Below are 23,934 nucleotides of genomic sequence, written 5' to 3'. Positions count from 1 at the left end.
CATCGCATTTTCAAGTCCACTGTAGTTTTGTCACACAAACTGTTGCATTAAATAGCAAACGTGCCTACTCTCTTGCCAGTGCCAGTACACTGTGAGTAGGCTGTGTGGGTAGGCTAGTCTTCATCAATTAGATTACTATGGATAAGAGCGAGGATATTTGCATTTTAGCAAATGATAGTCAAGCATTGATCATCATGTCACCAGAATAAGAGCCCCGATATTTATTGGAAAGAAGCATCAAGATCACCGTGCACTTTCACCACCCTGTGAAGTTCATCATTATTAATTTAATCTGTAACCTAATAAACTGCATAGTTTCCTGAGTCACAGTGGGAGGAATTCACATCATATCATCGCGTGACTGACAAGTTTACTTCCGTATGATGGTTATTATATTAATATTATATAAATATTTGCGCATAATGGCATTACCACACCATTTCTCGCATAATTCATTTTCTAGATGTCTGTTCACTTCTGTCAAGGTCAAAGAGGAACAAAGAAAACTAAGAGAAGCTTTGTTTCACAGTGAGATGAAGAGAGAGAGAAAGCATGTGGCTTTCTCCACGTTTCAATTAAGCCCACCAGTCATTGAGAAGTGTTACTTATGACACTTGCACTGTTGCTATTGGTGTAAAGGCAAGCTGCCAATCATGCGTAACCCTGGCTCCGGTCAATCCCCACACACTGTACCTGACTGTCGCGTTGTGCGGGACAGAGCGCTGTCCACTTGAGAAGTATAGTGAATTTGAGAATTTGAGCCACCAAGGCATTTATAATCCATATCCTGCCTTTGTTCACTTATATAACTGGTGAGTGTTATTGCTATTTACTCAAACCGTTACTTTTTGTTTGGCAATGTTGTAGAATTTGGCCATGAGCGCACTGATACCTGACATGGAGAATAGTTTAATTTATACGTTATATTATACGATATATTATACGTTATATTAACTATGCAATACGGTATACCTTTGTATAGGTTTTAACCTATGTACGGTGTACTTTTGAATCGTTGCAACATCATTTCACTGTTATGTTCAATTGCTCTTTTTTAATGCGTGACGATATTAAACAATTGGACAGGGTGACTGCGGGGTCTCCATTAATCCCTTAAAGCTTCGCTTAAACCTTTTCAGTTTTCACCATCTGTTGGGTGCATTCAGAACCTGTCATGGCATGCGACGGCATGGGGATTCAATGTCATTTTATAGGTACTTTTACTTGGGACACTTTTTTCATGCATGTGACAACTGCACACTCACAAGCTATTCTAATTTAGGACTTTGGGGAAAAAAAATACCATAATAGGCGTAGAATACACAGTACTTCTGTTTCATTCTTTGTCCATGATTTGTGCATTCAGGCTATATTATTGACAAACGCTTTGCTTGAGCCCTTATCAGTCCTCTTTGCTACTGGAAAGAAATATACACCCATCAAATAATAGCATAAAGAAAATGAAGGAAGAGTGCACATTTAGTGTTTGCTACATTTTGAATACTGCTCGACTATCATCCATGTGCCATTTTGAAAGCCATGTGTCCACGCAATTATTGTTGTGCAAGCAGATGCCCTAGCAGATTTGCTGCCTGGATAAGTCACCAATGATCAGCTTAGGGCAGGCAGCTTAGAAGGAACTGACCATCACAGTTTAGAGCTTCCACTCTTCACTATGTGGAGAGATTGAAACACATCCGATTGTTCTGCGCGGGTGCTGTGTAGTGTACTTAGCTACCAAGTGTGATCGGGGCCGACTCTAGCCTTCTGGGGGCCTTGCACGAGATTTGGTTGGGGTGCTGACATGGCTAATCGAGTGACTGTCGGTGACTGACAACAAGAGAAAAATTGGGTTGGGGGCCCCTATCGCCCTGGGGCCCTAAGTGACCGTTTATGCCTGGAGTGTGATGTATCAGGCCAGGTAAAAAAAAAAAGCATTGTTGCTTAGGTCTTTCATTAGGTCTCACATTTTCTTAGACTTCTCAGAAGTGCTGACCTAAGAGTCAAAAAGGTGTCCAGCCTAATTAGTCACACGTATATCGCACACTTCACAATGCTGACCAGGGTTGGGGTCAGCTCTGTTTTCGAAGAGACAGACACATTATTTGCAGCAGAATGCAGCACTCGCTATTTTGACCTGCTATTTTTAGACAGCGCTTCACTATACAAGCATGCAATGCAAGAGGCGTGGTTCAGCCAGCTCATTCCTCTATGTACAGTATGTAGATGCCTCACCCCATTTTTCCCCCATGGGAAGCATTGAGTGTTGTGTGGTGAAAGGTGGCAACTGGTGCTCCTCTGGCATATTGTGTTGGTGAGGACATAATGATGGGAGCATCTTTATCATGTTCTACCACAGTGCTTCCCACCCCTTGGCTTGATGTCAAGGTATTGTCTGAGTAGCACCGTACCTCACCCAGCCTCAGTAATGTTGGGTAGAGACCGGAGACATTGGATGTGATTATACATACATATATAGCTCCTCATTGCAATCATTCTCTGATCTGACCGAATGCCATTCCATTTGGACTTCATACAGCTGAGGCTCCTCAGAGGAGGAAGGGTAGAACCATGTGAATTTAATTTAAAACAAATAGTGATGTATTAAAAACGTTATCCTTTTTAGATAAAACTACTAAATATATTGGGGCAGCAGGTAGCCTAGTGGTTAGAGCGTTGGACTTATAAGCGAAAGGTTGCAAGATCGAATTCCCGAGCTGACAAGTTAAAAATCTGTTGTTCTGCCCCTAAACAAGGCAGTTAACCCACTGTTCTTAGGCTGTCATTGAAAATAAGAATTTGTTCTGAACTGACTTGCCTAGTTAAGTAAAAAATATTCACGTCACCAAATAATTTATTAAATCACACTATTTTGCAATGAAGGTTTACAGTGGCCTCAGCAGCACTTTGTATGATAGCACCATGGTGTAGTCGGAGGACAGCTAGCTTCTGTCCTCCTGTGTACATTGAATTCAACACAAAACCTAGGAGGCTCATGGTTCTCACCCCCTTCCATAGACTTTCACAGTAATTACGTCCTCCAACCTATCAGAGCTCTTGCAGCATGAACTGAAATGTTGTTCACCCAATCAAAGGATCAGAGAAGGATTCTAGTACTAAAAGCATAAGCTATAGCTAGCTAGCACTGCAGTGTATAAAATGTGGTGAGTAGTTGACTCAAAGAGAGAGAAAGACAATAGTTGATGAGTTTTTAACAAATTAATTTCTTCAAAATTAAGGAGAAGCAAGAGAAAGAGATAGCTATATTTGGTCGTATTTTTTAAACTTTCACTTAGCTAGCGAATGCAGCTAGCTTGTTTAGCCTACACAAACACCCGGCTCAAACAGAGAGGGATGCTATGTTAGCTAGCTGGCTATGGCTATCCAACACTGGAAATCTTCCAAGTCAAGGTAAGCTTTTGGTTTTATTAATTTATTGCCACCGGGGCCTACCGGTGTAACTGCTAAACTGCTTTCTGACTGTGCACTGTACTGCATGATTGTAGTGGGTTTACTAATGCGTTAGTTCTAGCAGCTATGTTGACTATGACGTGACAAGGATGTAGGCTGTGTGTAGCAGTTAGCGATCATGATATGAAGGTTTGGCTTGGAAAGTTTTTTGTGCCTGGTCACAGACAGCTGATGAGTTGTGTGCTGAAGTCCACGAGCGAAGGGAAACGGTGACAGGGACGAAGGGAAAAGGTGAGAGGAGGAGAGCACGTAGATAGTAGCTAGAAGGAATTATACATACAATAGGCAAAGTGATCATGGTGTTTTTATGTGGCCACTATGAAAGTGAAATGTGTTTGCATGTGATCAGGGGTGTATTCATTCTGCCGATTGTATTGAGAAACATTTCTTAAATGGAAGCAAACGGAATGAAACGGGGATAAGTTTGTCCAATAGAAACTCACATCTGCAACTGTTGGACTAATCATTACACCTTAGATCAGCTAGATGCAGGCAAGTGTGTGCAAGGCGGAATTGAATGTGTCGATGTCATTCACCTTAATTACAAAACATCCTCTCAATCTGTGCAGCTACGTTGTGAACGTTCATTCATAGGCTAGGTTATAAAACCTCATAATGGCTACAGGGAAAATTCAAGTATCGTTTAGTAGCCTAAACCTATCGATGCTACATTGACCAGGGTGAATGGAATGCGAATGACAGTCATCCAATATGCTGTAATACAAATAAGGCCATGCTCATTAAACATATAATTCTCCCTCATCTTAAACGGCACCGACCGCCAGACTTTGGTCTGACTCTCTCATTCTAGTTTACTAGAATTAGATCGTAGCGGGTTTACCAAATACTGTTCTATCCTCATCTGGCCCTAGACTGAGAAGTATGATGTGGTGCATCTGGGTCTGCACAGATTAAAACATATTGACAATGCCTGGACACAATGCCTGGACACAATTCCTGGACACAATGCCTGGACACAATGCCTGGACACAATGCTTGGACACCATGCCTGGACACAATGCCTGGACACACCTACTACGGGGGTTCAAAGGCACTTCAATCTTTTGTCTTGCCCATTCACCCTCTATTTCTCAATTGTCTCAAGGCTTCAAAATCCTTCTTTAAATCTGTTTCCTCCCCGTTATCTACACTGATTTTCAGAATTCCCTGTTAGAGGACTAGCAGAATCAGAAAGGAATGAGCAGTTATGTACAGACATTTTTTTGACAGTATCTGGAAGACATCTGTTTTATGTTCGTACCTCTATGTGAATAGCAGATGTGGAGGCTGCTGCTGTGTCATCCCATTAAGGGGGCTATCTGTCTGAGGACAAAGCCTGGCTGGAATATCTGTGGGGCATGGTGAGAGACAGGGGGGAAAAGTGTCAGGAGATCAGGGAGGTGCTGGCATGCTTTTTCAGGCCCATAGGTCATCCCTGTCACTATCACCACACATAAGCACAACAGAAGCACCCCTGACAGAATGTGACAGAGTCCATAAAGTCCATGCATTTTTGCACCTTGTGATGTTTGTAAGTATGCGTATCATCACACCAGTTGACTCGGCTTACATTGATATCTATACCACTCCCAATTGATATGGCGAGTTTGGAGACTCTTGCCTTGTAGGCCAGAACATTTCTGGAGTAAGATCTTGAGGGGTTTGAATGCCTTGCTCTCTCAGACCAGAAATACAGTTGAGTGTGTTAGTGGCTAGACCAGACTCTTGTTTCAGGTCTGATCAGGTAGGCTAAAACCCAGACCTGGGTTCAAATACTATTTGGGGTATTTAAATAAGTATTTATATATTTCATATTTAAATACAACCTCCTGTGTCTGTGACATTGTGGAAGTCAAACCCTTTTGTTCCTGGTCAAATTTGTCAAGTCACTCTTTCAATCACCACTGGCACTTATCCTGTTTTTAACAGTTGAAGGGATAGTTCACTTTGAAGACAAGTCGAAAATAACCTGAATCCCTTTAACTTTCCCTCTCAACCCATAGTGAAGCCCTATACATTGTATATAGGGTACTGTTTTTATTCTAGTTTCCTCCCCTCACTTTTCAATTTCTTTGGTCCAGGGTCAGTATGGAAGAGGCAGAACTGGTAAAGGACCGACTCCAAGCAATAACGGTAAACTGACCTGGAATCAGTCTGGTCCTCTTACAGCAAATCAACTTCTGAACAATACCTGTTTCGAGTACTGTAGTAAGATTCATAACTATATTGTATCTGCAGGATAAGAGAAAAGTCCAAGAAGACATTGTTCATAAAAAGCTGGAAATAGACCAGGAGAGGCTAAAGCTTCAGCACTTAAAGGTACAGTAAGATAATGTGATGACGTGATCAAATTATAGATTCTTACTGTCATATAGTCAGACCACATAATTTCAACAACATTGGATGAATTCGTAAGTCAAACATCTAATGACAGTGAGAATTCCAAGCACCAAGGCTTTCTGACAGGTTGATATTTTATGGTCACTGCAGTTGAGCAGTCCATTAAAATACACATCAGCGTGTAGAAAAAAGAATGTCTCAGGACACTTAAGCCGTAATGTTTCCTCTTCTGCTTTGAACAGAAAAAGTCTCTGAGGGAACAGTGGCTCATGGATGGAACGAGCAACCAAAGCCCACAGCAGAGAGAGACTTTGAGGGGAGATCAACAACAAACGAAACTCCTCCAGACCAGCATCCACAGGTACAGTAAGCCGAGACAACTCATACTCCATTTGTGCATGTATAAACTGATCTGTTTACATTGCTGGTTTAACATGGCTGCCTGATCGAACATAGGCCGTATTATGTTGAGAAATGCTTTTAGCAACAGTTGGTTAAGTGTTATGTGAAAGTGCTGGTTAGTGTTATAAATCTTATTCATTTAAAACATCTGTTCCGCTTACAGTCAAGTGTTGCTTTTAAATGGGGATGCCTGTTCTATTTATTTGATTCTATGCTCAAGAAACAGTCACTGCATCAACACACTGAAGACAACATGTATTGGACTGTCTGTGGTGAAGGGCAGTCCATCCATTGTCCAGTTAGACCTAAATCCCTTAGATGTGTACCAATTTGACCAAGTGGCAGTCAGTGCATTCCCTGAAAACCCTGAGGTGCTGGTAATAAGACAACAGCAGAGTGATCTTTAGGTCCACCAACTCCTGTAACTAAGACTTTTTTAACCTAACGAAGACCACCTAGGATTGAGACATTTGTCATTATTAAAAGATGGCATAAGGAGTGATATAGTGTTCAGGTCTTTTTTGGTAAGAGGTCTTAGGAAAGAGAGAAGGACATCTCCAAATAGTCTCATTCTGCACTCCTCCCTCTACTCAATGGACACTTGTTAATATTTCACAGAGTAGGTGCCATTCTGTTAGGGTGGTACCACTTTGGGATAGTGTCATTTGGACTGTAGGTGTCAAAGTGTCACGCTTGTGCCAGTTGGCTGGGACGGCACAGCGTTGATGGGGTTGGCAGAGGAGGGATGCCGGGGCCGTTCACCCCAGGTCTGTCTGATGCCAGCCATGATCAGTTTGCCAATTTACACCTTTGACGAGACTCCAGTCAGAGCAGAAAGTCTTCAGAATATGAGAAAACAGTCAGCTCACCGATCCTTTTCCTCACCCCTACTCCGCGAGGGGATATGACCTTTGAACCCTTTTCGTCTGAGCTTGCAGGATGGAGAAAGAGATTGAGGCTCTGGAGAGGGAAGAGACGATGATTTCGAAAAATGAGGGCTTCATACTGAAGAGGCTGAAAGCTATCGAGAAAACACCTGAGGAGATAATAAAGGTACTTGGACGGTACGGTACTTATTGACATTGAGCTATTTCTGTCTTAGATGTTTTCGCTTTGGTCACAATGAGAGTACTGTAGATGTATATCTAACACGGTTGTATCTGAACGTTTTATTTGAGGTTGGTGACTTTTAGTCTCTTTGTTTTATGTGATCTTATAGGACGCAAAGGAGAATTTCCAAGAAGGTAAGTCCTTTTTGCTAGCTTGCCGATTACGTTTTTGTGACCGTAATTATTGGCACCGTTGACAAAGATGAGTTTTATGAATTATAATTATAATGTTGATGAGTGATGATAAATAAGATGGTAGTTTATTTAGAAGTGCTTTATAGACAAACAAGAGAGCATGTTGTTCTCGTCTCACGGACAGCGAAGTCCAACCCCCCCTTTTGATATTAAAACACAGTGGTGAGTTCTGTAGCTAGCACCCGTAATAAACCTAAGTGCGCAATGATAAGTAGCATCCAGCGGTTTAAGTGTGGATGCCATAGCATGCATGTAAATAATATCCCCATAATCTATAACAGACATAAAAGTAGCTTGCACAATTTGTCTTCTATTTGTGGAGGACAAACATGTCCTGTTTCTATAGAGGAAGCCTAACTTGATCTTTTGCCATTTACAAAGTTCATCAACATGCATTTTAAAAGACAGTTTATCATCCAGCCATATCCCTAAGTTTTTATATGAAGAGACCTGATTTATTTGAGAGCCATCTAAACTCGTAAGTGCAAGTGTATTTTCATCCAACTTGTTGAACCTATTAAAAATCATAAAATGTGTTTTTTTTTAGCATTTAAAACAAGTTTCAACTGTAAAAAAACAACCCTTCTAATATCTGTGTCCAGCTGCGATAATGCTTGGTCAGCCGTTGAAGCAATAGAGTACATGATAGTGTCATCAGCATATAGATGAATTTTACACTTTCTTACCTCATCACCGATATTGTTTATGTAGAGAGTGAACAGTAATGGACCAAGTATAGAACCTTGTGGGACCCCTTTAACCAACTCCAATGGCTCCGATTGGATGCCGTCGACTCTAACAGCCTGACTTCTATCATTTAGATAGTCATGACACCAACGACAGGCATCCGATCCCAGTCCTATTGACGACAGCTTACCCAAAATTATCGCATGGTCTACAGTGTCAAAAGACAAATCTATGAACAAGGCGGCACAGACAAATCTATGAACAAGGCGGCACAGTACTTTCCATTATCTAAGGCATTAGCAATATCCTTTACAACATGTACAGTGGCCGTAGTGGTACTGTGTTTATGTCTGACGCCAGATTGATTTCTAGAAAGAGTATTGTTAACAGTTAAAATGATTGTAGTTGCCTATTCACCAATGACTCTATAATTTTAGCCAAACAGGAGAGCTTAGAGATGGGCCGATAATTATCCAATTCACTACCATCACCTCCCTTGAGGAGCGGTAAAACAGAAGCTGTTTTCCTACGACTAATGTTTGATTGAAGATGTGCGTCACTGCACTAGCAATGATAGGTACCACACACTTGAGTAAATATCGATCCAGATTGTCAGCACCTAACGATTTCTTTGAATCTATAGCAGATAAGACCTCATCTTCTGTGACTTTTTCAAAATTAAAAACCGGCTTAATGTTATCCACTTCAGGTGGTGGCCGAGGGGCTGAAACAATAGACTGGTCAGGATCATATTGGCAATTTTTTCTTTAAAAAAGAACACCAGCAGAAATAAAGTGCTTATTACAAACATCACAAATTTTAGTTGGGTCACTGACGAGCCCAGATTCCAATGTAATTTGCTGTGGCAGGGACGTCGAGGAGTTTCCTCGTTTAAGTGAGTTAACGGTTTTCCAGAATTTAGAGGGATCACCAGCAGACTCTGTCATAACACCTAGATCTTGCCTTTTTTATTCCTCCAGTCCATTTATTTCTCAATTGCCTAAAAAGCAGCCAATCAGCTGTTTCGCCAGTTTTCCTCGCCAAGGCCCATGCTTGATTCTTTTGCTGGAAAAGGATTTTCAAATCAGAGGAGAACCAAGGATTAGTTAAAACATTTTAGTCGCTTTAACAGGGCGTGTTTAACAGCCATGGAGGTAAAAATGTATGAAAAGAAAGAGAACGCTAAAACTGGGTCCATTATGTAGTTTGCGGATAAAAGCTCTGAGTAATAAAGGTCATGGATAAAGGCTCGCTCTGAGAAGTGTTATAGTTTATCTTGAGAATTATACGGGGGTCAGTTTTTTTTTAGCCTGATACATGCAATAGGGCAGTGGTCACTGATGTAATTTGCAAATAACCCACTAGCTATATATTTGTGAGGTGTATTTGTTAAGATAAGGTCTATTAATGTAGATGTTTCCGGGTCTTTTGGATTAGGATGGATAGGTATAGGTATTGGTTGAGTAAGATTTAGTTCGTTACAAATGTCTATTTAATTTAAGCGATGCTGGCATCAGCCATTCCAGATTGAGATCTCTGATAATCCATAATTCAGAGATTGCATAATTAGACATTAACTCAAACAATTTGCATAGAGCAGATACCGGAGCTGAGGGTGGGCGATAAACACCCGCTAGCGTTAGCGTTAATAGTGCATTATGAACAAGGACCCCATTTAGAACTAAGCATTCATACTGTTTCGGGAACAGAAGTAGAAATTGACACAGTGACATCTAGGTTGCATTTAACATATATAGAAATACCTTCACCTCTGTAGACATTGTACCCAGCTTACAGAACATCTGAGTTTGGAACAGAGAAACAGAGCCAGGATTCAGATGTAATCAATATGTCAGCATGTGATTGTCAGACCAGTATTTCAATCAAATCTAACTTTTGGATCAAGCTTCCAGCATTCAAATGAATCATTCCAAGGCCACTATTTTGAGAGCTCATATCAGATGGAGCATTCAAGGTAATATTAGATGAGCGACGCTTCCTCGTGTAACTACTGACGGGCCTGAGTTGGATGGAGACAAGATTACATCTAACAATACCACTCTGCCTGTGCGAGGAAGTGGCAACACGGTACCTTGACAATAGTGTAACAATAACATAAAGTCCATCAAAAGTTTCATCCGTGTTATCAGCACATGTAGTGCTATTGAAAGCTGGGAGGGGAACAATGAGTATAGTCTGATGTGGAATCGACCAATTCCGAGTATCAACCCCCATGGCTGTATACTCTCACATGCTCTGTATGAGACTATAGTGAGAGCCAGGTTTGAGGAGAGAATGCTTGTACCATACCTATTCAGATGTAATCCATCCCGGAGAAATACATTTGGTCGAATTAGGAAAGCTGTAAAATTGTCCATATATTGTATGCTTATTGAACAACAATAAGCTTTAAGGCAGATGTGTAGCTGGCGTATACGATTATTATTATTATCCGTAGAGCGTGGAGATGGGAGTCGACCTGAAATAATGCATTGTTAACCTGATTGAAGTAGAGTATGAATCAGTGATTTAAAGTCCTTTTTAAGTTGCTCGGATTGATATAGTTTAATATCATTTGACCCTACATGGACTGTGATTGCTGTGGCAGTCGGGTGTTCACTAATGAGTAGCGGTAACATACAGTCAATGTCCCGGATCTGGACACCCGGGTAACAGATGGTCTCTGTTTTCCTAATAGAAACATTTTGGATCATGGATGAGCCCACAATAAGGACAGTGGGACTGCTGCTTGGTCATTTTCTTAAGTCTCTCTTGAGATCTTCCTCCTAGAAAGTTGTTTGGGGCAATATGTAGAGCTGTGTCGTTGTAAAATGTTTAGATGGGTCCACTTGCTTCCGGGCAGTGTGGTTTGTTCCTTTGGGGACAGTGGCAGAGACCTCTTCCAATACCCGGTATCTGTTTCCCAGTTCCAAGGCATCACTTTGCCTTGGCGTTTTCCTGCCAGGATTTTTTGGTTTTGTTGTTATTTTGAATTTTACCCCTTTTTCTCCCCAATTTCGTGGTATCTGAACTGTGCGTCACTCGCAGAGGCGAGCTAGCTACTATTTGCTATTTCTGCCTCCCCACTGTGGAGTTGCTTGGGTAGCTCTCTTGTTTAGTATACGTAGCGTTAAGTCACTATTCTAAATGGACTGTGCTGCGGTCAAAGAGGCTAGCCTGCCTAGCTTAGAATAAAAAGCCTCCCTGCTAACGTGAGCTAGCATGCATAACTTCCAGCTAATGAAACTTATTAGCTTCCCCGGCATAATGGCAGCTCCTATTTCCAATTCCTGGAGTTGGAGGGAGTGGAGGAAGCAGGGCTTGCGTGCAAGTCCGAGGAGGAAGCAGCCCCCGAGCACTTGGTTCGGGTAAACCCCCGGAGGGAGGGTCTGAGCTACCAGTGTGCCCTTCCACAAAAACATTGCTATGACAACAGTGCCCCCACATTTGGTTGCAGCCAAACAGGATAATACGTCAGCCATTGCCGGAGCCCCCTGTGCCCGTAAGGGGGCCAGGCTTAATGCAGGCTATACAGTCTCACAGGAGCACAACGTATATGTTGGAAGCTTGTCCATGTTTAATGCCCCCTCTGTTACCCCGTGTTCCATGGTGTTCACAGGGTTCAAAGGGCATATTAATCTCCCCAGGGTAAGAGTAATAAATTGGGCGATTCACTCTCTGCTCACAAAGGGGCACCCCTCCCCCATATGTGTCTCATTACTTGGCTTCAATTCTGATTCCTGCCTGTAGCTCACTAGACCCTATGACGTATCTAGTGATACAGGTTATAGTCTCTATAGGCGATTGGTTGTTGATAGCGGAGTTGTTGGAACGAGCAGGGTTGAACACAACCATGCTATTATCCCACAAACATTCTCTGTGGATCATATGAACCCCTAAATGAGCTGTCTGTCTCCAGCTCAACACTTTTCATTCCTGGGAATTAGATTAAATTACAAATCACCCCTGTCTGTTACGACAGAATGGGTCAGTTTTTCAGTGCTGTCTGTCCCATCCCCGGCTAGGTTACAAGACGCTTAGTCGCCAGTACCTATGACTGGTTAGTAGGGTAACCTCCATGATAACAGATTCTTCCCTGGGTCTATTTTTAATGGGTGTGGTCCAGCACTGGGTGCCAGCCGGTTACCGGAACACAGCTTACTTTCTAAACCGAGTGAAGCTTGTTGTGATAACAGTACCCCCAAGTGACACTGCCAATTGGGGTACGTCACTGATAGCCAGAGCCCTTGTACCCAGATTGGGCTGTGCTTTAAGCAAACTGTGGCACAGAAAACACCATTTTTTTCAACCCTAGCCTCCACAGGGTTCATGGGTGTTGAAAGTGTGGTGTCTCCCTCATGTAAGTTCAATTAAAAGTGTCTCTTCTCCGTGTTCAGACACACGGTTGTCAAGAGTGGCGGAAATGGAAAAATAACCATTGTCTCCCAGTCCACCAGGTGGCGTCTCGCCCCTTCAGATGGCACTTCACAGGAGGCGCGCTGACTGATCTGACCATTGGCATGTGATGTTGGGGTACGAGCTAACATTTGTTGTGTGTGTCCTGCGTTTCTGCAGTATTATCACATCGACTGTTCCCGAGATCTCGGTGCCCGCTTTGAGGGAGCAAATATCCTACCTTCTCCAGAAGCAAGCTTCAAAATGGTATATCGTATACTGTAGTTGGAGGAAACATGGGAAAGTTATGCTGTTTAAAAACCCATTATCACACTTAAAAGACAAGTAGCAGAAAATGTCCTGTGAAAGATTTTGATGAGATTTTCACACTTAGAGAGTTCTTCCTTGTTACCCCAATTCAGCTTTTGAGAGCTACAGCAACACTTTTGCAGTTGTCCATATCTATATTGTATCTTTCAAAAAATCGGCGATAGCAAATATTAGCTATATACTGACCACGGAAGAGCCCATTCTGTTATAGACAGAAGCCTGTGACAAGACAGACCAATCAGGGCTCATCTCCCGGCATGTCCAACCACTCCATTATCTCAGCCAATCGTGAATAGCCAGGAAGGATCATGTCTTTCTCTCTGTATAGCTCAGTGCTTTCTCCTTGGCTCAACTAGGCTGATCATTTAAAATTTGTATTAATATTTACAGGTCCCATACAAGTTTGTAATTAAGGCACATGACAGTTCACATGTTCAAAAAAAACTTTTTTTAATGTCCCTACTTTGAAATAGGAAACAGTTTCAAACGCCTCAGATTCTGTAACGGGTCACATATAGGAAATGCTCGGCAGGGCCAACATAGATCTTTGCTCATTGCGAGACTGCTAATTGTCATCTGTTTTTCTCGATGAGGTCTCGGACCCTCCTTTATGCATCCCCCCCCATGGAGATGATTTGGCCCACGTTGGGGAGGGTGCACCTGGAGGGCTTGTCATAGATTTTTGCGGCTCCCCTTTAGCCCAAGCATCCTTGGTTTGCAGAGATTGTCTGTATATTGGGCGAGGTCCCATGGCAACTCCCGTTGCGCAGGGATCAATTATCTCAGGTGCACAGGTAGGTTTGGGTCCCCCGGCCAGAGATTTGGGGTCTGTGGCTTGTGCCCTGGTGGTGCAGTTCCTAAAGGGAGTGCGCCGTCTCAGGCAGGTTTCTTAACCTATCGTGCCCACTTGGGATTTAGCTTTGGTTTTGGATGTTCTGTGTTATGCCCCCTTTTGAGCCACTGGAGTCTGTGAATCTGAAGATCCTCTCCTACAAAACCTCCTTGCTAGTGGCTTTGGCCTCGGCTAAACACGTTGGGAATCTCCATGCCTTCTCCGTACACCGTTCCTGTACTCAGATCGCTGCTGGCAACTAAGGCGACTAAGGTGACATTGCGTCCTAATATGACCTTCGCCCCTAAGGTCATGACTATATCCTACAGGTTCCCAATGGTGTGCATGGCCAAAGAGCTTTATTTTCATGTGATCTAAAAAAAAATGTAAATGTCTGAAGTTTTTTAAACGGCATTGGCACTAGGATTGGAACTGGTGCTCTGGTCAGATGACATGAAAATAGAGCTCTTTGGCCACGCACACCAGTGATGGGTTTGGCATCGAAAGAAGGATGTGATAAGCAGAAAATAACCCCATACCTAGTGTAAAATATGGTGGTGGATCTTTGATGTTATGGGGCTATTTTGCTTTCACTGGTCCTGCGACTCTTGTTAAGGTCAACGGCATCATGAACTTTACCCAGTACCTGGATACTTTAGTCAAAAACCTAGTTGCCTCTGGCAGTAGGCTGAAACTTGGACGCAAGTGGATCTTCCAGCAAGACAATAACCCCAAGCACACATCAAATTCCACAAATAAATGGTTAAATGACCACATAATCAACATTTTGCAATGGCCCTCTCAGTATCCGGACTTGAACCCCATTGAAAGCTTTTGGTTTGAATTAAAGAAGGCAGTCCATAAGAGCACACAAAGGATATCAAGGATCTGGAAAGATTCTGTATGGAGGACTGTTCTAAGCTCCATCCCAATCTGTTCTCCAATATAAAATATTCCAGAAAAAGGCTCAATGCCATTATTCTTGCAAGGAGAGGGTGCCAGAATATTGAAAACAGGGGTGCCAATAATTTTGACCCCTATCTTTTTGAGAATAAAAATACATATATTTCTCTGAGCAATTGTACCAGTATAGCATAATATGATTTTCCCATTTTGTTGAGCATACAATATAGCTCAGTATTTGTATTATTTATTTTATAGAGTATTTTTTGTTCATCTTTATCAAGGGTGACAATAATTTCGGGTCATGACTGTATTTGATAAAACATATTACATTATACACATTATCATTGGCAATACAAAAATAAACATGGCTCCTTTTCTTTTTCCAGGGCCAATCCATATCAACCCAGCTACTCCAGATGCCCCAAAGTCCTGCAAACCTCCAATCTCAAAGAAGCAGTCCTTTGAATCTAATAAGGACACACCCAAACAAAGTAAGAAACATTTATTACAACAATAGCATGCACTGTAGATCTGACAACCCTAATTTTATATAACTTCAACCCATGTCTCTTTCTCCCTTCCTCTTCCACTCTGTCTCTCCTCCCTCTCTCCTCCTCCAGCCATGTTTGCCATGGAGATCAACGTCCAGAAGGATCTCCGTACCGGGGAGACCCGGGTCCTGTCCACATCCACTGTCACCCCCCAGGTGCTCCAGCAGAGAGGGGTCAAAGTCTATGACGACGGCCGCAAGTCTGTCTATGCCCTGCGGTCTGCCGAGTCTCAGCTGGGGGATGGTTCTAACAGAGTGGACGAGCTCAGCGCTATGGAGGTGGAGGTTCTGCTCAGAGCAGCTACAGAGCAGAAGAAGTCTCAAAGCGGCCCACTGGGCCACCAAGGCCATCAGGAATCAGTGTCTGCATTCTCCACCCCCCGTGGCTCTCGGGGCCACCATGAGCTCAGCCCTATGGAGGTGGAGGAGCAGCTCCGAAAGGGTACAGCGCAGAAGATGCCTCAAAGCGGTGCTTTCCCAAAAGACCACCGGGGCCACCAGGAATCAGTGCCTGCATTCTCCAACACCTGCAGCTGGAGGGCCTCAGTCCCCAACAGACCCCAACAGAGTAACGCTAAAGTCATCCACGAAACCAATGGGAATGGGTATCAGCAAGAGTCGTATAAGCGTGATGTCCTCTCCAGGAAGGAGCTCCACTATATTGATGGAGTCCACAACTCAGGGCTGGAGATTCTTTCCTCCTCCCCTCACATTCCAGTCCATTATTTCATTGGCAGGCAGGATGAGGAGTACTACCAGCCAAACAACGGGTATAACCAGAATCCTTTCTCTTATGGTGTGGAGAAAGGGTTCACCACCGACGACTTCTACCATAGCCCTAGAGAGAACCCGCGAGGAGGGATGTTTTACGACTCATCAGTTGAAATGGACCTGAGGCCGTCTCCGATCTACCAGGAAGACTCGCACTTCAGTATCCTGAACACCATGGACACGTCCGAGCCTGTCACCGCCATCTTTATGGGCTACCAGACCGCAGAGGATGACAGTAGGCGTGGCCTTGGCTATGAAGGATCCATCCGGGCCGAGCTTGTCGTCGTTGGCGACGAGGATGGGGTGGACGAGAGTAACCCTCAGTTTAACACCTACACCGCGGATGGCTATAACAACCGGGGCTACCATCACTGTCAACCTCAACAGAACTTAATCAAATACATGGCAGAGCCCACAGCTAATTTTAACTCAAACAATGCATCACCGTACACAGCATCAAGGAATTTGGTCTATCCTGGTCAACAGGCCAAAGAGTCACACTACCTGTATTCAGACGGACAGTCCGACGAGGACGGGACAGAGAAGCACTCTGCCCCAGGTATCAGAAAGATTAAAAAGATTAAAAAGAGAACAAAGCCCTGCTGCATGCTCATGTAACCAACCTGCAACTGCTGACGCTACTGTAACTAACAAAGTTCACTTTATATGCTTTGACTGACAGCACTTCTGAAGTCTTTCATTGGCTGGCTAGTGTGTTGAACTGTGTGCTGGTTACTTGGCTTCTTCACTGCATCAGTTTCTCTTTGTCGTAGCCATTGCAACACAGAGTGACCTGAAACTCTCATTCTAATCACAATGTATCACTGTATAAATACATAGTGATGTTGTGTATCCATACGAGAGCTTGTGTTGATGATTGAAGTCAAACTCTGCCTCTCTCTAGTGGCTGATAGGCATTCTGCCTCCCTCTAATGTCTGAGAGGCAGTTGTACTGTATCTTTGGTTATCTTTTAATTATTTGTTTCAATATCTCACATGAAAGATTCACCAGAATCTCATAAACTCGAAGAACCATTTATAATCGTCTGTCTGAGACAGACAGGGCGAGTGGCAAATGAGGTGAGCCCCTCCCCTCATACTAAAGACCTACTTGCCTGCCCTCTGGTAATTCTCACCTCTCTTCCTCATGTAGAGTACTACTCTAAGCTCTCCTTAGCACAACTTTGTTTTCCTGTTCGACTGTTCGTAGGTGTGCTGTGAGGTTACGCCCCCAAGCACAGCTTTTGTCTGTGTTGGGTGACTCTTTTGGGTAGGAATGAGCTTTTCCGCTTTTTCTTCCCCTTGTCTCCTGTGGTGGCTACTGAGATTTGGCTAGCTCGCTGCAAGGCTAGCTATTCTACCGACTGGTTTTTCTACCTGGAAGGGTACAATTACTAGCTCGCTCCGCTCTCTCATTTAACTCAACCCACTACCGTGCCGTGTTGACTAGACCGACCATCCTAGTTTTCACTGCTTATCGGTCGAGAGCCACACTTTTGTTCATTGCAAGACCAACATAGCGCTAGCTTCCTTTGGCTAACATTGTGCTAACTAGCTAGGCTAATAACCCACAAGGAAAATGCTAGCTACGTTCACATTGTTAAAGGATTTGTTTCTCAGGTTAGCACTGTGCTAACTAGCTAGGCTATTAGCCCACGTGGTGAACGCTAGTTATGTTTCACTTTGTTCTCAGATTAGCTATTTTTGTGGAGCCATGGAGCCAAGCAACGGTCAACGATCCCCAATCATGTGCCCTTGCATATTAGAAGGTTTATTAGTCGCATGCACAGGACGGCAGATATGATTAGCAAGCAGCGCATGGGGGGGAGGGGGTCTGCCTAATGGCTATTCAGCAGCCTGATAGTCTTGGGGTAGAAGCTATTAGCCAATCTGACAGTTTTTGCCATGATTCTCCTATACTGCCCGCATCTGAGTGATGGAAGAGGGTAGAACAGGCCTCGGCTCGGGTGGCTGATGTCGTTGATGATCTTCTTGGCCTTCCTGCAACACCTGGTGTCCAGGTGCTAGAGCTCCTTCTACACGCTCACTGTATAGAAACAAGATAAGATATACTTTATTAGTCCATACGTGATGGAAATTTGTCTTCTGCATTAACACAAATCCTCCGATATACACACAAACACACATTAGGTTGGAAAGGCTGGAGCAGAAGGCATTTAGTGAAGGGGGCATGCCTGCGAGGGGAGACCCCTCTCTCGACAACGGTTATCATATTGGATTGTGGAAGCATTAAACTGGCATATAATAGTAAAGGGTTTACAGCCTCTGGAGGCCCTGAGGGCTCACTCCACCAGAGGTAGAGATCCAGAATTCTAAATAATATCACGGGTCTGGGTTGGATCTGATATGATCGTCTCGGGTCTCGAGTATGTGTAATTTTAACTGACTTGTCCGGAAGGGCCCATACAGATCCGAATGTGACTGTTGCAGTAGAGAGAGAAAGAAAAGTTTATGTTGTTTATGCTGCTGCTCTTGCTTTTCACAAGAGTGGAGCGTGGCGCACGTAGCTTGTTGTTGGCCGATCATAAGTCATCAAAGCGGCAATAGGCTACAGTCATAGAGCCTCGCTCCATGTGTGGCAACAGTTAGGAGATCTCTAATAAGTGGAAGATGGAATTAAAATGACTGAATTAAAAGTTAAAGGAGAAGGATAGGCTACAACGACCAAGAGCCAACAGACTACTACTTAATATTCTGAATGGAGTTATTATTTTTAGCAGTAGGATGAGAAAGTGCATGCACTCAGATAGCCTAGCTAGCTAACGTTAGCTAGCTTCACTAGCTTCTCCCTGTTTGATACAGTCTAAGACAGGTACTACGTCATCATATTTGATGAGAAATAACCTAGCTATGGCAGCTATTAATCTACTATAGCACGAGTCGGCTTGGTTGGTTTGGTTGGTTGCTGTCCCTCGTCTCTCCCTCGATGCTCCCCATGTCACTCACTAATAGTACGGCCCACCTCTCTCCCTCCTCTTGTGCTTTATCAGCTCCAGTTAATAAAGTAGCTTTAAAAAATGACTTTTTCTGCTGCTTCCCACACTTGAACCGGGTCTGGATCCGACCATGTCTTTATGGAACAGGTCTAGTTTTCCTCGCGTCCCTTTGGAATGGGTCTCTATATTTTTAAAATGCATTTATGCATAGTGGGTCTGGGTAGGAAAGCCCTAGGTCCATTTCGGAATGGGTTCAACTTTTTGGAGCCGTGAAGACCTTTAACCACAGGTATGGCTACTTTTTTGGGCGCTGTTCAAGGGCATCTCCTTACAGGAGATATGCGATGCAGCTCGTTGGGCATACCTTCATAATTTGACCTGTCTCTCTCCGACAGACATGTTTGATTGGTTCTTAGAGCTAATGAGTTTCCGGGGAATCCCTCGTGATGTATCTCACTCATAATATCAGAGACCCGGGGTTACGCAAGTAGCCTTAAGTTTCCTACGTGATGCCAAAGGGATCTTGACTGTTTGTATAATATGTAAAATATGATTTGATATTTTTTATGTTTATTGCTTTTGGGGAACAAAGATCAAATTGACTTTTTTACTGACATATTGTAAATCACTAGTGTGAATGTATATTGCAAATCAAATTACGCTCTGACTAAATAATTGTTTTGTACTAATTTAATATTAATTATTTGTATGTGTGTTTTCTAGAATCTCTTTTCTACATTACAATGCTGGTATGCCATGACTGTCCTCTGTATACTTACAGTAGTATGCATGATTGCTTGCCCTGTAACTTAAACAATAATTTATTCATTATTAGCTGGCTTACTTCTCTTGTGTAACAATGAACTGTTTGATTGTGTGTGTATGTGTGTGTGTGCTGCTGAACTCTTTTTGTGTATTTGTTCAATGTTTGCTTTATTTATCATTAATGCATGTCATCACACCAACACTACACACACACACATACACGGACACAACCATGTGTCCCAACAGCACTCTCACCCCATGTGACAGACAGTGCTAACAACCTCTCTGTCACCTCTCATAATCTTTCTGAGCACACAGACAGACAGTGCTAACAACCTCTCTGTCACCTCTCATAATCTTTCTGAGCACACAGACAGACAGTGCTAACAACCTCTCTGTCACCTCTCATAATCTTTCTGAGCACACAGACAGACGGTGCTAACAACCTCTCTGTCACCTCTCATAATCTTTCTGAGCACACAGACAGACGGTGCTAACAACCTCTCTGTCACCTCTCATAATCTTTCTGAGCACACAGACAGACAGTGCTAACAACCTCTCTGTCACCTCTCATAATCTTTCTGAGCACACAGACAGACAGTGCTAACAACCTCTCTGTCACCTCTCATAATCTTTCTGAGCACACAGACAGACAGTGGACGGTCTGGACCTTAATGATCTTAACGGTCCAGACATCAATCAGATCATTAGACACGGATGTCTCCCGAACTAATATGCTTTTGACACAACTGAGGACATAACCAACCAAGCTCACCAGTCGTGTGGTTGGTTCAGCCAGTCTTTTTCCTAACAACTGTGTCTGCTTGGTGAGTAGGCTATGGGAAGGTGGGTATTACCAAACTTCACGGAAAGAGCTGGGGTGCGTTCGGTTCTCTTCAACGTTTACTACATTGCGTGACCGTGTGGTCAATATGCCCCACCATATGGTAACTGCCCTCTGGGCCAGCATAATCACAACCTGTTTTTAACTGGGCTCTTCTACCATTTCCATTGAATTCAATGTTGCACACCGTTCTGTCATACTGAACACAACCCTGTCCCATACTTTTGTCATGAGGTTATTTTCAGGAGTCACATTAATATAAACATGATGGCAGCATTCGCGTGAAACTGAAAGCGCGAACCACTGCTTTTAATCAGGGCAAGGTGTCTGGTAACATGTCCGAATATAAACAATGCAGCTATTCCCTCCGCAAGGCTATTAAACAAGCTAAGCGTCAGTACAGGGACAAAGTGGAATCTCAATTCAATGGCTCAGACACAAGAGGCATGTGGCAGGGTCTACAGTCAATCACGGACTACAAGAAGAAACCCAGCCCAGTCACGGACCAGGATGTCTTGCTCCCAGGCAGACTAAATAACTTTTTTGCCCGCTTTGAGGACAATACAGTGCCACTGACACGGCCTGCAACGAAAACATGCGGTCTCTCCTTCACTGCAGCCGAGGTGAGTAAGACATTTAAACGTGTTAACCCTCGCAAGGCTGCAGGCCCAGACATCCCCAGAGAGCATGCGCAGACCAGCTGGCCGGTGTGTTTACGGACATATTCAATCAATCCCTATACCAGTCTGCTGTTCCCACATGCTTCAAGAGGGCCACCATTGTTCCTGTTCCCAAGAAAGCTAAGGTAACTGAGCTAAACGACTACCGCCCGTAGCACTCACTTCCGTCATCATGAAGTGCTTTGAGAGACTAGTCAGGACCATATCACCTCCACCCTACCTGACACCCTAGACCCACTCCAATTTGCTTACCGCCCAAATAGGTCCACAGACGATGCAATCTCAACCACACTGCACACTGCCCTAACCCACCTGGACAAGAGGAATACCTATGTGAGAATGCTGTTCATCGACTACAGCTCGGCATTCAACACCATAGTACCCTCCAAGCTCGTCATCAAGCTCGAGACCCTGGGTCTCGACCCCGCCCTGTGCAACTGGGTACTGGACTTCCTGACGGGCCGCCCCAGGTGGTGAGGGTAGGCAACAACATCTCCTCCCCGCTGATCCTCAACACGGGGCCCCACAAGGGTGCGTTCTGAGCCCTCTCCTGTACTCCCTGTTCACCCACGACTGCGTGGCCACGCACGCCTCCAACTCAATCATCAAGTTTGCGGACGACACAACAGTGGTAGGCTTGATTACCAACAACGACGAGACGGCCTACAGGGAGGAGGTGAGGGCCCTCGGAGTGTGGTGTCAGGAAAATAACCTCACACTCAACGTCAACAAAACTAAGGAGATGATTGTGGACTTCAGGAAACAGCAGAGGGAACACCCCCTATCCACATCGATGGAACAGTAGTGGAGAGGGTAGCAAGTTTTAAGTTCCTCGGCATACACATCACAGACAAACTGAATTGGTCCACTCACACTGACAGCGTCGTGAAGAAGGCGCAGCAGCGCCTCTTCAACCTCAGGAGGCTGAAGAAATTCGGCTTGTCACCAAAAGCACTCACGAACTTCTACAGATGCACAATCGAGAGCATCCTGGCGGGCTGTATCACCGCCTGGTACGGCAACTGCTCCGCCCTCAACCGTAAGGCTCTCCAGAGGGTAGTGAGGTCTGCACAACGCATCACCGGGGCAAACTACCTGCCCTCCAGGACACCTACACCACCCGATGTTACAGGAAGGCCATAAAGATCATCAAGGACATCAACCACCCGAACCACTGCCTGTTCACCCCGCTATCATCCAGAAGGCGAGGTCAGTACAGGTGCATCAAAGCTGGGACTGAGAGACTGAAAAACAGCTTCTATCTCAAGGCTATCAGACTGTTAAACAGCCACCATTGAGTGGCTGCTGCCAACACACTGTCATTGACACTGACCCAACTCCAGCCACTTTAATAATGGGAATTGATGGGAAATGATGTAAATATATCACTAGCCACTTTAAACAATGCTACCTTATATAATGTTACTTACCCTACATTATTCATCTCATATGCATACGTATATACTGTACTCTACATCATCGACTGCATCCTTATGTAATACATGTATCACTAGCCACTTTAACTATGCCACTTTGTTTACTTTGTCTACATACTCATCTCATATGTATATACTGTACTCGATACCATCTACTGTATGCTGCTCTGTACCATCACTCACTCATATATCCTTATGTACATATTCTTTATCCCCTAACACTGTGTATAAGACAGTAGTTTTAGAATTGTTAGTTAGATTACTTGTTGGTTATCACTGCATTGTCGGAACTAGAAGCACAAGCATTTCGCTACACTCGCATTAACATCTGCTAACCATGTGTATGTGACAAATAAAATTTGATTTGATTTGATTTGATTTGATTTGATTTGAACATAGCACAACTAATCTGAAGTAGTCCTAACTGATGTGATATGAGGTGATATGGTAAATGTGTTTCATTTTCTTTTACATTCCCCACAGCTTCAAGTACAAGTATGGAGAAACCTGAACAGTTTGTGTAAAAATACACCATGCAAGACTCAGAAACCTACACGTTCCATGACAAGAGAAGAAGAAAACCAACTTTGCACAAAACATTCAACTAACAGCAAAATGCTTCTGAGATGCCATCAATAGCTAAAACCAGAGCCTTGTATTTGGATAATTCCCAACATATTCTCAATGTAAGGATGTGGCTAATACTGTAAAACATATGTTTGCTCCTAACGTTTCCTTACACAGCTGAATATATACTAATGATGTCATTTAGAGAGAAAGAAACCAGCCGAAAAGTAGACTTTTGAAATGAATCTCTGATCTTAAATGTTAAATGTTCCTGAAGATATAAGTGCCTCTGATGTTTACTGTACTCTCTAGCCTTTTATGCTGCTGTCGGCTACTAGTCAGCACTTTTGATATAATAATAAAACCTTTATGGAGTGCCTCAATGTAATATGCTGTTGAAACTGTAACCTGGGAGCATATTTGTAAAAGCTAATCATGCTAACAAAACAATTAAAAAGCAAATTGTCAGACAACTGGGTGTTTTACTGTTATACTACAAAGGCAATGAAACAGAGCTTTTCTTAAGTCCCTTGATGTAGGCTTTGATTTAAATAAGATGTGATTATGTGACAGTAACATTAAGCATAAGGGATGATGCTACTAGGTATATGTCGATATCCATTTTAAAATACTGTGCAGAAATCTATAATTACTTTTAGTACCCCACTGTCTCTTACTGAGAAATAGATTTCTCTTC

The 23,934-nt window shown here is 43.4% G+C and overlaps 1 protein-coding gene across 2 annotated transcripts; it reads left to right on the top strand.

The window, feature by feature from the left end:
- The first annotated feature begins 734 nt into the window (after positions 1–734).
- LOC115114287 (palmdelphin-like) lies at positions 735–23,702 on the top strand. Of its 2 annotated transcripts, XM_029642401.1 has the most exons (9): positions 735–812; positions 5,553–5,604; positions 5,710–5,790; positions 6,054–6,172; positions 7,152–7,266; positions 7,433–7,457; positions 15,054–15,158; positions 15,288–16,547; positions 23,154–23,702. In XM_029642401.1, the coding sequence occupies exons 2-9, from the start codon at positions 5,560–5,562 to the stop codon at positions 23,192–23,194; spliced, it is 1,791 nt and encodes a 596-aa protein (XP_029498261.1). In that variant the 5' UTR covers positions 735–812; positions 5,553–5,559; the 3' UTR covers positions 23,195–23,702. The 2 variants fall into 2 exon arrangements, with proteins under 2 accessions (XP_029498261.1, XP_064869413.1); XM_065013341.1 differs by lacking the exon at positions 23,154–23,702 and having other exon boundaries at positions 15,288–19,779.
- The last annotated feature ends 232 nt before the right edge of the window (positions 23,703–23,934 follow it).

This window comes from Oncorhynchus nerka, linkage group LG9b (assembly GCF_034236695.1).
Source record: "Oncorhynchus nerka isolate Pitt River linkage group LG9b, Oner_Uvic_2.0, whole genome shotgun sequence".
NCBI classification, from domain to species: domain Eukaryota; kingdom Metazoa; phylum Chordata; class Actinopteri; order Salmoniformes; family Salmonidae; genus Oncorhynchus; species Oncorhynchus nerka.
Note: the sequence above shows the minus strand (reverse complement) of the source record. Positions and strands in the feature narration are given on the sequence as shown.